A 16,520-nucleotide genomic window follows, 5' to 3' on the forward strand; every position below is an offset into this window, starting at 1 on the left:
GTCTCCCCCGGCGCTTAGCACGGCGCTCGGCCCGTAGTCAGCGCTTAACAAACGCCATCGTCCCGATGATCGCGATGTAGCCTCTCCGTCCGTTTGAACGTCTCGTCCGCCGTCCCGGCCCACCGCGTTTGGACGGGGAACGTGGGCGTTTATCGTTCTGCTGTCCCCCTCCGCGCGCTCAGTACACCGCCCCGCGCGTGGTAAGCGCTCAATGAAGACGATGGGACCACCGAACCCTCCAGGCTCTCTTCAGGACGGTGGCCATGATGGTCCCCGACTACGCCATGATCGCCGAAATCGTCCTGTACTCCTGCGGCTTCGTCACGGCCCGGCCCCTGTCGGTGAAGATCGTCGCCACGTATCGCCTGTGCTCGGAGCAGCTGTCGTCCCAGCACCACTACGACTACGGGATGAGGGCCGTGAAGTCGGTCCTGACGGCCGCCGGCAACCTCAAGGTCGGTCCTTGCTTCGTTCCTCCGGTCGGGTTCACCCAACGCGTGCCCTCAGCCGCTCGGCGGCATTTAATAATAATAATGATAATAATGTTGGTATTTGTTAAGCGCTCACTATGTGCCGAGCGCCGTTCTAAGCGCTGGGGTGGACACAGGGGAATCGGGTCGTCCCACGTGGGGCTCACGGTCTTCATCCCCATTTGACAGATGAGGTATCTGAGGCACCGAGAAGCGAAGCGACTCGCCCGAAGTCACCCAGCTGACAGGTGGCCGAGCCGGGATTCGAACCCACGGCCTCCGACTCCAAAGCCCGGGCTCTTTCCACTGAGCCACGCTGCTCCTCTGAGCGCCCGCCGTGCGCGCAGCACTGGACGAAGCGCTTGGGAGAGGACAGCGTAATAGTAATGTTGGTATTAAGCGCTTACTATGTGCCGAGCGCCGTTCTGAGCGCTGGCGGAGCTACAGGGGAATCGGGTCGTCCCACGGGAGGCTCCCAGTTAATCCCCATTTCCATTATTATATAAATAATAATATTTATTATTCTATTAATGATGTGTCTATATCTCTAATTCTATTTCTTTATATTGATGCTACTGATGCCAGTTTACTTGTTTTGAAGTCTGTCTCCCCCCCTCCCCCTTTAACTGTGAGCCCGTTGTTGGGCAGGGACTTGTCTCTGTTTGTTGCTGCACTGTGCTTAGTCCGGTGCTCTGCACACGGTGAGCGCTCAATAAATACGATCGGATGAGTGAATAATAATAATAGCGATGGTATTTGTTAAGCGCTCACTATGAGCCGAGCACCGTTCTAAGCGCCGGGGGAGATCCGGGGTCATCAGGTCGTCCCACGGGAGGCTCCCGGTCCTCATCCCCATTTGACAGACGAGGGAACTGAGGCCCGGAGAAGTCAAGTGACTCGCCCACAGTCACCCTGCTGACAAGTGGCAGAGGCGGCATTCGAACCCATGACCTCTGACTCCCAAGCCCGGCCTCTTGCCACTGAGCCCCGCAGCTTCCCGTGGAAGGCCCGCCTCCTCCCAGAGGCCTGCCCTGACTGCACCCTCCTCTCCTCTTCTCCCGCTCCCTTCGGCGTCGCCCCGACTAACTCGCTTCCTCCATCTCCCCGCCCGGCCCCTCGGCACTTAGGTCCGAAATTCATTTATTTCTCTCAATGTCCGCCTCCCCGTCTCGACCGTAAGCTCCCCGAGAGCAGGGAGCGGGTGGGTTTGACTGTTGTGTTGTACTCTCCTAAGCGCTTAGTACACTGTCCTGGATGCAGAAAAGAGGCAGGAAATACCACTGATTGTCGGATTGAAGCCTCCTGCTGAGTACGGGGTGAAGAGCCCGGGCTTGGGAGTCGGAGGTCAAGGGTTCGAATCCCGGCTCCGCCACTCGTCAGCCGGGTGACCGTGGGCGAGTCCCTTCACTTCTCTGGGCCTCAGTTCCCTCATCTGTAAAATGGGGATTAACTGTGAGCCTCGCGGGGGACGACCCGATGACCCCGCATCTCCCCCGGCGCGTAGAACAGTGCTCTGCAGCGTGGCTCAGTGGAAAGAGCCCGGCCTTGGGAGTCAGAGGTCATGGGTTCGACTCCCGGCTCCGCCACTCGGCAGCTGGGGGACTGTGGGCGAGTCACTTCACTTCTCTGGGCCTCAGTTCCCTCATCTGCAAAATGGGGATGAAGACTGCGAGCCTCACGTGGGACAACCCGATGACCCTGTATCTCCCCCAGCGCGTAGAACGGTGCTCTGCACATAGTAAGCGCTTAACAGATACCAACATTATTTGGGGAAGCAGCGTGGTGCAGTGGAAAGAGCCTGGGCTTCGGAGTCAGAGGTCATGGGTTCAACTCCCTCGTCCCCCTCGTCCCTCGTCCCCCTCTACTCCCTCCGCCATCCCCCCTTTACCTCTCCGCAGCTAAAGCCTCATTTTCCCCTTTTCCCTCTACTCCTCCACCTCTCCCTTCCCATCCCCACGGCACCGTACTTGTCTGCTCGACTGTATATATTTTCGTCACCCTATTTATTTCGTTAATGAATTGTACATCGCCTCGATTCTATTTAGTCGCCATCGGTTTTTACGAGATGTTCTTCCCCTTGACGCTGTTTAGTGCCATTGTTCTCGTCTGTCCGTCTCCCCCGATCAGACCGTGAGCCCGTCAAACGGCAGGGACCGTCTCTATCTGTTGCCGACTTGTTCATCCCAAGCACTTAGTATAGTGCTCTGCACATAGTAAGCGCTCAATAAATACTATTGAATGAATGAACTCCTGGCTCCGCCACTTGTCAGCTGTGTGACTGTGGGCGAGTCACTTCACTTCTCTGGGCCTCAGTTACCTCGTCTGTAAATTGGGGATTAACTGTGAGTCTCACGTGGGATGACCCGATGATCCTGTATCTCCCCCAGCGCTTAGAACGGTGCTCTGCACATAGTAAGCGCTTAACAAATGCCAACATTATTATTAGTAAGCGCTTAACAAATATCCACATCATTATTATTATTAGCTATATTTGGAGGTAGTTGATTTGACCTCTGAATCCTTTCCGTTTAACCCATTTCAAATCCTTTCCGTTTAACCCATTTCACGGATCTGGTCTCGCCGTCGTCGTAAAGTAGCACTTCGGGGGTGCCGGCGTCTTTACCGCGCCAGCTGGGGGATGTCAGGACTCCCTCTGAAGATAAAAGTTGGTTTTTAATCAAAGTTGCGAACCGGGGCGATAAAATGTACGGCTCAGGAGGAAACGCTCTGTCTTTCAGCTTAAATACCCGGCGGAAAATGAAGAGATTCTGCTACTTAGATCCATCATCGATGTGAACCTGCCCAAGTTCTTATCCCACGATATACCCCTTTTCGAGGTAAGACCATTTATCCCTTTAATCGGTCGGCCAATCCCTCGTGTCTATTACACTTTTCCTGGGTGCGGAGCACTGTTCTAGGCACTCGGGAGAGTAAAATGGAACTGGTAGGGATGATCCCCACCCTCGAGGAGCTTACAGTGTAATAATAATAATAATGTCGGTATCCGTTAAGCGCTCACTATGTGCAGAGCACCGTTCTAAGCGCTGGGGGAGATACAGGGTCATCGGGTCGGCCCCCGTGAGGCTCACAGTTAATCTCCATTTTACAGATGAGGGAACTGAGGCCCAGAGAAGTGAAGTGACTTGCCCACGGTCACCCAGCTGACACGTGGCAGAGCCGGGATTTGAACCCACGACCTCTGACTCCCAAGCCCGGGCTCTTTCCACTGAGCCCCGCTGCTTCCCCTTGGACGAATACAATTAGTCCAAGACCCTGTTGACTAAAAATAATGAAGACGATAGCAATAATTGTGGAATTGGTTAAACACTGACTACGAGAAGCAAGGTGGCTCAGTGGCAAGAGCCCGGGCTTGGGAGTCAGAGGTCGTGGGTTCTAATCCCTCCATTTAGCAGCTGTGTGACTTTGGGCAAGTCACTTCACTTCTCTGGGCCTCAGTGACCTCAACTGTAAAATAGGGATGAAAACTGGGAGCCCCAGGTGGGACAACCTGATCGCCTTGTGTCTATCCCAGCGCTTAGAACAGTGCTTGGCACGTAATAATTATAATAATAATAATAATGTTGGTATCTGTTAAGCGCTTACTAGGTGCCGAGCACTGTTCTAAGCGCTGGGGGAGATACAGGGTCATCAGGTTGCCCCACGTGCGGCTCATACACTTTTAATCCCCATTTTCCAGATGAGGGAACTGAGGCACGGAGCAGTTAAGTAGTAAGCGCTTATCAAGTACCAACGTTATTATTACTATTGTTCGTAAGCGCTGGGGTGGAGATAAGCTACTCGGGTTGGACACAGTCCCCGTCCCCCGTGGGGCTCACAGTCTCCATCCCCATTTTCCAGATGAGGGAACTGAGGCCCAGAGAAGTGACGTGACTCGCCCAGGGTCACACAGCCGACGAGTGGCGGAGCCGGGATTGGAATCCAGGTCCTGCGGACCCCCGGGCTCGGGCTTTAAGCAGTAGGCCAAGCTCGTTCTCTCCCCCTTGGCCGTCGGCTTGTGGTGGGCAGGGAATGTGTCATTCCACTGCCGTGCGGTCGTCTCCCAATCGCTTAGCCCAGCGCTCCGCACACAGTGAGCGCTCGGTCGATGCGATCGACCGACCGACTGGACCGTCGCTTCACTTCTCTGGGCCTCGGTTCCCCCATCTGTAAGACGGGGATCGAGACGGTGAGCCCCAAGTGGGACAGGGGCCTGGGTCCAACGCGATGACCCCGTATCTCCCCCGGCGTTTAGAACGGCGCCCGGCACGCAGTAAGCGCGCTCAACAAATCCCACGGCTACGATTTCGATTATTCTCACCGTCCTCCGGCAGGGAATCACCTCAGACCTGTTTCCGGGGGTGAAGCTGCCCAAGCCGGATTACAACGACCTGCTGGCCGCCATCAAAGACAACTGCGAAGCCTTGAACCTGCAGATGACCAAGCTGTTCGCCGAGAAGATCCTGCAGATCTTCGAGATGATGATCGTCCGCCACGGCTTCATGATCGTCGGCGAGCCGTTCGGGGGGAAGACCTCCGCCTACCGCGTCCTGGCCGGGGCCCTCACCGACCTCTGCGAGAAGGTCAGCTCCTCCCTGACGGGGAACGTGTCTTCTCTATTCGAGCGGAGCCCCCCCCGGCGCTTAGCACCTTGCTCTCGCACGCAGTAGGCGCTCCATAAATACGATTTAATGAACGGAGGCGGGCGAGCGGTCCGCGGATGGGGGCCGGGGCCTTCGTCCGGCCGGGCCGACGTTTGCGGGGACGAAATGGCGCGTTTCTCGGAGCCTGGCGGAAGAACCGGGGCCTGGGGGGTCGGGGGGACCTGGGTCACTAATGATGATAATAATAATAAATAATAATGTTGGTATTTGTTAAGCGCTTACTATGTGCAGAGCACTGTTCTAAGCGCTGGGGTAGACACAGGGGAATCAGGTTGTCCCACGTGGGGCTCACAGTCTTAATCCCCATTTTACAGACGAGGGAACTGAGGCACAGAGAAGTTAAGTGACTTGCCCACAGTCACACAGCTGACAAGTGGCAGAGCTGGGATTCGAACTCATGAGCCCTGACTCCAAAGCCCGTGCTCTTTCCACTGCGCCACGCTGCTTCTCTAGTTAATAAATAGTTAATCATTCATTCAGTAGTATTTATTGAGCGCTTACTATGTGCGGAGCACCGTACTAAAGAATTAGAGAAGCAGCGTGACTCCGTGGAAAAATCACGGGCTTGGGAGTCAAAGGTCATGGGTTCGACTCCCGGCTCTGCCACTTGTCAGCTGGGTGACTGAGGGCGAGTCACTTCGCTTCTCTGGGCCTCAGTTCCCTCATCTGTAAAATGGGGATTAAGACGGTGAGCCTCATGTGGGACAACCTTATTACCCTGTATCTACCCATGTTCTGCACATAGTAAGCGCTTAACAAATACCAACATTATTACTAAGCGCTTGGAACGGACAAATGGGTAACAGATAGAGACGGTCCCTGCCCTTCGACGGGCTCACGGTCTAATCGGGGGAGACGGACGGACGAGAACGATGGCGATAAATAGAATCGAGGGGATGAACGTCTCATTAAAACAACAGCGGATAAATAGAATCGAGGCGATGTACATCTCATTAACAAAATAAATAGGGTGACGAAAATATAGACAGTCGAGCGGACGAGTACGGCGCCGAGGGGAGGGGAAGGGAGAGGGGGAGGAGCGGAGGGAAAGGGGGGAAAAGAGGGTTTAGCTGCGGAGAGGTGAAGGGGGGGGGGGGTAGAGGGAGCAGAGGGAAAAGGGGAGCTTTAAATTATTCAATTCTTAATTATTAGAACAAATTATGGCATTTGTTAAGCGCCGACACGGTGCCAGGCACCGTATTGAGCGCTGGGGTGGATACGAGCAAATCGTGTTGGACACAGCCCCTGTCCCACGTGGGGGTCACAATGTCTCTCCCCATTTTATGGATGAGGGAACCGAGGCCCAGAGAAGTGAAGCGACTGGCCCGGGATCACACAGCGGACAGGTGGCGGAGCCGGGATTAGAACCCAGGTCCTCTGACCCCCACGCCCGGGCTCTACCCACTACACCATGGAGCTTCCAAAGCTGGCTTGGCCACTCGTTCATTCATTCCTTTAGTTGTATTCATTCATTCATTCGGTCGGATTTATTCGTTCATTCATTGCATTCAGTAGTGTTTATTGAGCGCTTACCACGTGCAGAGCACTGGACTAAGCGCTTGGCGTGGACAATAAGGCAACAATTTTATGATTCAGTTACAAGGTCATCGGGTTGTGCCACGTGAGGCTCCCGGTCTTCATCCCCGTTTTCCAGATGAGGGGACTGAGGGCCAGAGAAGTGAAGTGACTTGCTCAAAGTCACACGGCTGACGGGTAGCGGAGCCGGGATTAGAACCCGCGACCTCCGCCTCCCACGCTCTTTCCACTGAGCCACGCTGCTTCTCTGGCATTACGGGCAGACGACGGATCCCCTACTCCTATTGGGTGTCAATCAGTCAGTCGATCAGTCGTATTTACTGAGCACTTACTCTGCGCCACATCGTCCTCACCCCAGCGCGGGGGACAGTGCTCTGCACCCGATAACAGCTCAATGATCGATCGATGGATCGAATAAAAGATCGATCAATAGGTGCACGCGCCCCGAGACGGCGTTTAACCGAGGAAGGACAAAATCCCGGACCCCACGAGGTCTCTGGGAGAGTAGAGCGCCTGGATACTAGAGAAGCAGCGTGGCTCGCTGGAAAGAGCCCGGGCTTGGGAGTCAGAGGTCATGGGTTCGAATCCCTGCTCTGCCGCTTGTCAGCTGGGTGACTTTGGGCAAGTCATTGAACTTCTCTGGGCCTCAGTGACCTCATCTGTAAAATGGGGATTAAAACTGTGAGCCCCACGGGGGACAACCTGATCATCTTGTAGCCCCCCGGTGCTTAGAACATTGCTTGGCACATAGTAAGCGCTTAACAAATGCCATCATCATTATTATTATTATTAGTAGTAAGCGCTTAACGAATACCAATGTTATTATATAACGAGAATCCACCGTTGGTCTCCAGGGTCTGATGGAGGAGAACAAGGTCCAGATCACGGTGATCAACCCGAAATCGGTGTCCATGGGCCAGCTCTACGGACAGTTCGACGCCGTGTCCCACGAGTGGTCTGACGGCATTCTGGCCGTCAGCTTCCGGGCCTTCGCTTCCTCAGGGGTATGTGCAATAATAACAATAATAATAATAATAATGCTATTCGTTAAGCGCTTACTCTGTGCCGAGCGCCGTTCTAAGCGCTGGGGGAGATACGAGGTCATCGGGTTGTCCCCCGTGGGGCTCACGGTCTTCATCCCCATTTGACGGATGAGGTCACGGAGGCCCGGAGAAGGAAAGTGCACATTCCAAGCGCTCAGTACAGTGCTCTGCACATAGTAAACGCTCAATAAATACTACTGAATGAACGAAAGGCAGACAGGTGGTGGAGCCGGGGAACGTGGGGATGAAAACTATAAGCCCCACGGGGGCCGGGGACTGCGTTCAAACTGATGAGCTTGTATCTTCCCCGGTGCTTAGAACAGTACTCGGCACATTATGATAACGATACTATTTAATGATAGCAATGGCATTGGGTAAGCGCTCACTATGTGCCAAGCACTGTTCTAAGCGCTGGGGAGGATACAGGGTGATCAGAGAAGCAGCGTGGCTCAGTGGAAAGAGCACGGGCTTGGGATTCATGGGTTCGAATCCCGGCTCTGCCACTTGTCAGCTGGGTGACTGTGGGCGAGGCACTTCACTTGTCTGGGCCTCAGTGACCTCATCTGTAAAATGGGGATTAAAACTGTGAGCCTCACGTAGGACAACCTGATGACCCTGTATCTCCCCCAGCCCTTAGAACGGTGCTCGGCACATAGTGAGCGCTTAACAAATACCAACATTATTATTATTATTATTATCAGGTTGTCCCATGTGGGGCTCACAGTTTTAATCCCCATTTTCCAGATGAGGTCACTGAGGCCCAGAGAAGTGAAGTGACTCGCCCAAAGTCACCCAGCTGACAAGCGGCGGAGCCGGGATTCGAACCCATGACCTCTGACTCCCAAGCCCGGCCTCTTGCCACTGAGCCACGCTGCTTCTCTGTTAATAATTATGGTATTTGTTAAGCGTTCATTATGTGCCAGGCACTGTACTAAGCGCTGGGGTGGATCCAAACAAATGGGGTTGGACACAGTCCCTGTCCCACGTGGGGCTCCCGATCTCCATCCCCATTTTACAGAGGAGGGAACTGAGGCACCGAGAAGAGAAGTGACTTCATTCAGTCGTATTTATTGAGCGCTTACACGGTGACTTGCCCCAGGTCGCACAGCAGTCAATTGGCAGAGCCGGGATTAGAACCCATGACCTTCTGACTCCCAGACCTGTGCTTTATCCCCCTTAACAAATACCGCGATTATTATTATTAGTAATAAGAATGATTATTATTAGGAAGCAGGGCCGGAACCAGTTCTGGGGCGGGGCTTTCTGGACCGCTCCTTTGGCGGCCGTAAGCGTTTTCATCGTTCGCCATTGCGGGAAACTTTCTTGATGGTATTCGTTCGGCGCTTACTGTGTGTTAAGCACTGTTCGAAGCCCTGGGGTAGGTACAGCGTGGCTCAGTGGAAAGAGCCCGGGCTTGGGAGTCAGAGGTCACGGGTTCGAATTACTTGTCAGCTGGGTGACTGTGGGCAAGTCACGTCACTTCTCTGGCCCTCAGTGACCTCATGTGGAAAATGGGGATTAAAACTGTGAGCCCCACATGGGACAACCTGATCACCCCAGCGCTTGGAACAGTGCTTGGCACATAGTAAGCGCTTAACAAATACCCTCATCGTTATTGTAGCCACCCCGGCGCTTAATACAGTGCCCGGCACATAGTAAGCGCTTAACAAATACCATCGTGATTAGGGAAGCAGCGTGGCTCAGTGGAAAGAGCCCGGGGCTTGGGAGTCAGAGGTCACGGGTTCGACTCCCGGCTCTGCCCCTTGTCAGCTGGGTGACCGTGGGCGAGTCACTTCACTTCTCTGGGCCTCAGTTCCCTCATCTGTAAAATGGGGATTAACCGTGAGCCTCACGTGGGACGACCCGATGACCCTGTACCTACCCCAGCACTTAGAGCAGTGCTCTGCACATAATAAGCATTTAACAAATACCAACATATATATATATATAAAATTATTCCCACCCAAATCCTGCCCTCCCCCTGACTTTTTCATCACTGTAGACGGCACCACCGTCCTTCCCGTCTCCCGAACCTCGGCGTTCTCCTTGACTCCCCTCCCTCGTCCGACCAGTCGGGCGCTAAATCCTGTCCGTTCGAGCTTCAAGACATTGCTGGAAATCTTCCCTTTCCCCTCTATCAAGAGTTCTTACCCCGGGAATCAAATGGCTTCTCCTCTCCCTCCTCGGTGACTGTATCGGCCTCCCCGCCGACCTCCCAGCCTCCCGCCTCTCCCCGCCCCAGCCCAAACTCCTCTGCGCTGCGCGCGTCATTTTCCCCCCCAAACGTCCAGGCCACGGCTCCCCGTAAGAACCCCAAGAGCTCAGTCCCGCCGTCCGCCCACAGTAGGCACCCAATACTAATGTTGGTATTTGTTAAGCGCTTACTCTAATAATGTTGGCATTTGTTAAGCGCTTACTATGGGCCGAGCACCGTTCTAAACGCTGGGGTAGACACAGGGGAATCAGGTTGTCCCACGTGGGGCTCCCGGTCTTCATCCCCATTTTCCAGATGAGGGAACCGAGGCACCGGGAAGTGAAGTGACTTGCCCAAAGTCACACAGCTGACAAATGGCCGAGCCGGGATTTGAACCCATGACCTCTGACTCCAAAGCCCGCGCTCTTTCCACTGAGCCAGAGCACTGTTCTAAGCGCTGGGGGAGATACAGGGTCATCAGGTCGTCCCACGTGAGGCTCATCGTGGCGCAGTGGAAAGAGCACGGGCTTTGGAGTCAGGGCTCATGAGTTCGAATCCCAGCTCTGCCACTTGGCTGTGTGACCGTGGGCGAGTCACTTCACTTCTCTGGGCCTCAATTACCTCATCTGGAAAATGGGGATTAAGACTGTGAGCCCCACGTGGGACGACCCGATTCCCCTGTGTTTACCCCAGTGCTTAGAACAGTGCTCTGCACATAGTAAGCGCTTAACAAGTACCAACACTATTAAACAAATATGTATATGTACAGCTCTGCCCCTTGTCAGCTGTGTGACTGTGGGCAAGTCACTTCACTTCTCTGTGCCTCAGTTCCCTCCTCTGGAAAATGGGGATGAAGACGATGAGCCCCACGTGGGACAACCTGATTCCCCTTAGAGAAGCAGCGTGGCGCAGTGGAAAGAGCAAGGGCTTTGGAGTCAGGGCTCATGAGTTCGAATCCCAGCTCTGCCACTTGTCAGCTGTGTGACTGTGGGCAAGTCACTTCACTTCTCTGTGCCTCAGTTCCCTCATCTGTAAAATGGGGATTAAGACCGTGAGCCCCACGTGGGACGACCTGATTCCCCTGTGTTTACCCCAGCGCTTAGAACAGTGCTCTGCACATAGTAGGCGCTTAACAAGTACCAACAAGTACCAACATCTCCCCCAGCGCTTAGAACGGTGCTCGGCACGTCGTAAGCGCTTAACCAATACCAACATTATTATTATTATGTATATATAAATACGACCGATGGCTCGACGGAGCGGGTCTGGGTGACCGGTGGCCTCCGCCACCCCTCGCTGGCCGGGGCTCTCTCCGCTAGACTCCGGATCGGAAGTGGCTGGTCTTCGACGGGCCGGTGGACGCCGTGTGGATCGAGAACATGAACACCGTCTTGGATGACAACAAAAAGCTCTGCCTCATGAGCGGCGAGATCATCCAGATGTCCCCCCAGATGAGCCTCATCTTCGAGCCGATGGACCTAGAAGTGGCCTCGCCCGCCACGGTGAGCGTCCCTTCTCGACGTCCGTCGGACGACCGTAATCCACTCGTTCCTCCCTCCCTCCCATCGTGGGTGCCGAGCGCTTACCGAGCGCGAAGCGCCGGGCCGGGCCCCCGGGAGGGCCCGATGCAACCATCGACGGGCACGTTCCCCGCCCGCTGGGAGCTTAATCCTAATTAGTTATTTGTTAAGCGCTCACTACGTGCCGAGCACCGTTCTAAGCGCTGGGGGAGATACAGGGTCATCGTCCCACGTGGGGCTCACGGTTTGGATTCCCCATTTTTGCAGATGAGGTCACCGAGGCCCAGAGAAGTGAAGTGACTGGCCCAAGGTCACACGGCAGACGCGTGGCCGAGCCGGGATTAGAACCCACCACCTCTGACTCCCCAGCCCGGCCTCTTGCCACGGAGCCCCGCTGCTTCTCTAGGGCCTAGCCGAATGGCGCGGAGGGAGACGGGCTTCGTCTGATCGATTTCCTGTTTTAGATGTCATTTGTCGAGCGCTTACTACGTGCCGGGCCCCGGGGAAGCGGCGGGGCTCAGTGGAAGGAGGCCGGGCTGGGGAGTCGGAGGCCTTGGGTTCTAATCCCGGCTCCGCCGCTTGTCGGCTGGGTGCCTCGGGGCAAGTCTGGGCCTCGGTTCCCTCGTCTGGAAAACGGGGATGAAGACCGGGAGCCCCACGGGGGACCACCTGATGACCCTGTATCTCCCCCAGCGCTTACAACAGGGCTTGGCACCTAGTAAGCGCTTAACAAATGCCTTATTATTATTACTGAGCGCCAGGGTGGACTGAAGATTATCAGGTTGGAAGCAACTCTGCCACTTAATAATAATAATAATAAAAATGTTGGTATTTGTTAAGCGCTTACTATGTGCCGAGCACGGTTCTAAGCGCTGGGGGAGATAGAAGGTCATCAGGTTGTCCCCCGTGGGGCTCCCAGTCTTCATCCCCATTTGACAGATGAGGGAACTGAGGCACAGAGAAGATAAGTGACTTGCCCACAGTCACCCAGCTGACGAGTGGCGGAGGCGGGATTCGAACTCATGACCTCTGACTCCCAAGCCCCGGCTCTTTCCTCTGAGCCGCGCTGTGTGACTGTGGGCGAGTCACTTAACTTCTCTGTGCCTCCGTTACCTCATCTGGAAAATGGGGATTAACTGTGAGCCTCCCGTGGGACGACCTGATGACCCTGTATCTCCCCCAGCGCTTAGAGCAGTGCTCTGCACATAGTAAGCGCTTAACAAATACCACCATTATTATTATTTTTAACTTCTCTGTGCCTCAGTTCCCTCATCTGGAAAATGGGGATTAAAACTGTGAGCCTCACGGGGGACAACCCGATGACCCTGTATCTCCCCCAGCGCTTAGAACGGTGCTCTGCACATAGTAAGTGCTTAACAAATACCAACATTATTTATTATAATAATAATGATAATAATAATAATAATGAGGCCATCCCTGTCCCGCTAGACGGGAAGCCCGTCGTGGGCATGAGAATGCGTCTGCTTATTGCTCTATTGGACTCTTTTAATTCTATTTATTTATATGAGTGCCCGTTCGCTTGTTTTGACGCGTGTATATCTATAATCGAGAAGCAGCGTGGCTCAGGAGCGAGAGGCCGGGCTCGGGAGACAGAGGACCTGGGTTCGAATCCCGGCTCTGCCACTTCTCACCCGTGTGACTTTGGGCGAGTCACTTCACTCCTCTGGCCCTCAGTTCCCTCATCTGTCAAATGGGGATGAAGACTGGGAGCCCCACGGGGGACAACCTGATGACCTTCTATCCCCCCCCCCCGGCGCTTAGAACAGTGCTCGGCCCATAGTAAGCGCTTCACCAATACCATCGTCGTTATTATTATTATAATTCTGTTTATATCGATGCTACTGATGCCCGTCTACTTGCTTCGTCTCGATGTCTGTCTCCCCACTTCGCGAGCGCGTCGTTGGGGAGGGACGGTCTCTATCTGGTGCCCAACTGGACTTTCCTAGCGCTTAGTCCAGTTCCCGGCGTCCAGTGAGCGCTCGATAGAGAGGAATGGAGGAATGACCTTGACCTTTCCTGTTGTCCTACAGGTGTCCAGGTGTGGCATGATCTACATGGAGCCCCACATGCTGGGCTGGAGGCCGCTGATGCTGTCCTGGATCAACCTCTTGCCGGCCGGGATCAACGCGGTGCAGAAGGAATTCATCATCGGCTTATTCGACCGGATCGTCCCCGTCGCCGTGGAATTCATTAGGAAACACGCCAGGGTAGGCCGCGCGAGAAGGGTGGAGAGTCAGTCTACCCCTCGACGGCATTTTCAGGGAATGGTATTTTCGAGACCGTGGTTTTTTCCTCCCTCTTGCATTAATATGCGTCGAGAGGCAGATATTCCAGATTTTTTTTTCCTTCCTCTTATTTTAATACGTTGAAACGCAAGTGTCCTAGATGGTTTTTTTCCTCCCTCTTGCTTTAATATGTGTTGAGATGCACATATTCCAGATTTTTTTCCCTCCCTCTTATTTTAATATGCAAGTGTCCAAGACGGTTTTTTCCTCCCTCTTGCTTTAATATGTGTTGAGGTGCAGATATTCCAAATTCTTCTTTCCTTAACTCTTATTTTAATATGTTGAAAGGCAAGGGTCCAAGACGGTTTTTTCCTCCCTCTTGCTTTAATATGTGTTGAGGTGCAGATAGTCCAAATTTTTCTTTCCTTCCTCTCATTTTAATATGTTGAAAGGCAAGTGTCCTAGATGGTTTTTTCTCCCTCTTGCTTTAATGTGTTGAGGTGCAAATATTCCAGATTTTTCTTTCCTTCCTCTCATTTCAATATGTTGAAAGACAAGTGTCCTAGATGGTTTCTTCCTTCCTCTTGCTTTAATATGTGTTGAGGTGCAGATATTCCAGATTTTATGTTCCTTCCTCTTATTTTAATATGCAAGTGTCCTAGATGGTTTTTTCCTCCCTCTTGCTTTAATATGTGTCAAGGTGCAGATACTCCAGATTTTTTGTTCCTCCCTCTTATTTTAATATGCAAGTGTCCTAGATGGTTTTTTCTCCCTCTAGCTTTAATATGTGTTGAGCCGCAAATATTCCAGATTCTTTTCCTTCCTCCTATTTTAATATGTTGAAATGCAAGTGTCCTAGATGGTTTTTTCCTCCCCCTTGCTTTAATATGTGTTGTGATGCAAATATTCCAGATTTTTTTTCCTCCCTCTTATTTTAATATGATGAAAGGCAAGTGTCCTAGAGGGTTTTTTCCTCCCTCTTGCTTTCGTATGTGTTGAGGTGCAGATATTCCAGATTTTTTTCCTTCCTCTTAGTTTAATATATTGAAAGGCAAGTGTTCTAGACGGTTTTTTCCTCCCTCTCGCTTTAATATGTGTTGAGATGCAAATAGTCCAGATTTCTTTTCCTCCCTCTTATTTTAATATTCAAGTGTCCATATTCCAGATTTTTTGGCCTTCCTCTTGTTTTAGTACGTGTTGAGATGCAAGTGTTCCAGAATTTTCTTCCCCGCCCTCCCCCCTGGATTTTTCAGGAATTATCTCCCACTTCGGACACCAACTTAGTCCGCTCCTTGATGAATCTAATGGACTGCATGATGGACGACTTCGACGACGAAATCAAAATGAGGACTAAAGGGGAACGAGAAATCTACTCCTTACTCGAGGTAGGGGCTGCTCATCTCCGGGGCCACGGATTCGCTCGGCGCTCAGTAAATACCATCGACTGACTGGCACGTTCACCACAGCAGGAGCAGCAGGGCCTAGAGGAAAGACCCCAGACCTCATCCGTTCACTCGTTTATTCGTTCCTTCGCGCGCTCACTGGGTGCGAAGCCCGAGAGTCAGAGGTCGTGGGTTCTCACCCCGGCCCCGCCACTCGTCTGCTGTGTGTCCTTGGGCAAGTCGCTTCACTTCTCTGGGCCTCAGTTCCCTCATCTGGAAAATAATACTAATACTAATGACGGTATTTGGTAAGCGCTTACCATGGGCCCAGCTCTTTTCTAAGCGCTGGGGGAGATACAGGGTCATCAGGTTGGCCCCCGTGGGGTTCACTGTCTTCATCCCCATTTTGCAGATAAAGGTCACTGAGGCCCAGAGAAGTGAGGCGACTCGCCCAAAGTCACGCAGCTGACAGGTGGCGGAGCAGGGATTAGAACCCACGACCTCTGACTCCCAAGCCCGGCTTCTTTCCACTAAGCCACGCCGCGCTGCTTCTCTTAATGAGAATTAAGAGCGTGAGCCCCACACAGGGACTGTGTCTAACCTGATTAAGTTTTATCTACCCCAGCGCTTAGAACAGTGCCTGGCACTGACACTTATCAATAATCATAATAAGGATAATAATAACAATAGAATAATACAGTCGATTAGACTGTAAGCCCGTCGATTAGACTGTAAGCCCGTCAATGGGCAGGGATTGTCTCTATCTTTGGCCAAATTGTCCATTCCAAGCACTTAGTCCAGTGTTCTGCACATAGTTAGTGTTCAGTGAATACTATGGAATGAATAATAATAATTGTGGTATTTGTTAAGCGCTTACTATGTGCCAGGCACTGTACTAAGCCCTGGGGAGGATAGAAGCAAATGGGGTCGGACACAGCCCCTGTCCCCCGCGGGGCTCACAGTCCCGATCCCCGTTTCCCAGATGAGGGAACTGAGGCCCAGAGAAGTGAAGTGACTTGCTCAAGGTCACACAGCGGACAAGGGGCGGTGCCGGGATTGGAACCCACGACTTTCGGAGTCCCAGGCCCGGCTCCCTCTACTTCGCCTTGCTCAAACAGTCAAGATTCTGAAATGGGGGTCGGAATTAGGGTGAAGCTGACTCCGCCACGTCCCTGCTGTGTGACCTCGGGCCAGCCGCTTCATTCGTGCATTCGTCCGATCGTATTTATTGAGCGCTTACCGTGTGCAGGGTACTGTACTGAGCGCTTCACTTCTCTATGCCTCAGCTACCTCCTCTGTAAAATGGGGATGAAAACCGTGAGCCCCCCGGGACAACCCGATGACCTCGTATCTCCCCCAGCGCTTAGAACGGCGCTCGCCACGTAGCAGGCGCTTAACAAATGCCGTCGTTATTCTTGTGATTATTATTCAACCTATCATAATTCAATCAATTGCATTTATTGAGCAC

The 16,520-nt window shown here is 53.0% G+C and overlaps 1 protein-coding gene across 6 annotated transcripts in view; it reads left to right on the top strand.

Moving 5' to 3' along the window:
- DNAH7 (dynein axonemal heavy chain 7) overlaps positions 1 to 16,520 on the top strand; it is a 165,802-nt gene that overhangs the window by 66,434 nt on the left and 82,848 nt on the right. For all 6 annotated transcript variants that reach the window (XM_029069034.2, XM_029069035.2, XM_029069036.2 and 3 more), the window contains 7 exons: positions 243 to 455; positions 3,209 to 3,307; positions 4,802 to 5,050; positions 7,522 to 7,671; positions 11,224 to 11,406; positions 13,476 to 13,652; positions 14,924 to 15,055. In XM_029069034.2, coding sequence (XP_028924867.1) covers positions 243 to 455; positions 3,209 to 3,307; positions 4,802 to 5,050; positions 7,522 to 7,671; positions 11,224 to 11,406; positions 13,476 to 13,652; positions 14,924 to 15,055 — 1,203 coding nt within the window. The remainder of the gene's footprint in view (positions 1 to 242; positions 456 to 3,208; positions 3,308 to 4,801; positions 5,051 to 7,521; positions 7,672 to 11,223; positions 11,407 to 13,475; positions 13,653 to 14,923; positions 15,056 to 16,520) is intronic.

Source organism: Ornithorhynchus anatinus, chromosome 7 (assembly GCF_004115215.2).
Source record: "Ornithorhynchus anatinus isolate Pmale09 chromosome 7, mOrnAna1.pri.v4, whole genome shotgun sequence".
NCBI lineage: Eukaryota > Metazoa > Chordata > Mammalia > Monotremata > Ornithorhynchidae > Ornithorhynchus > Ornithorhynchus anatinus.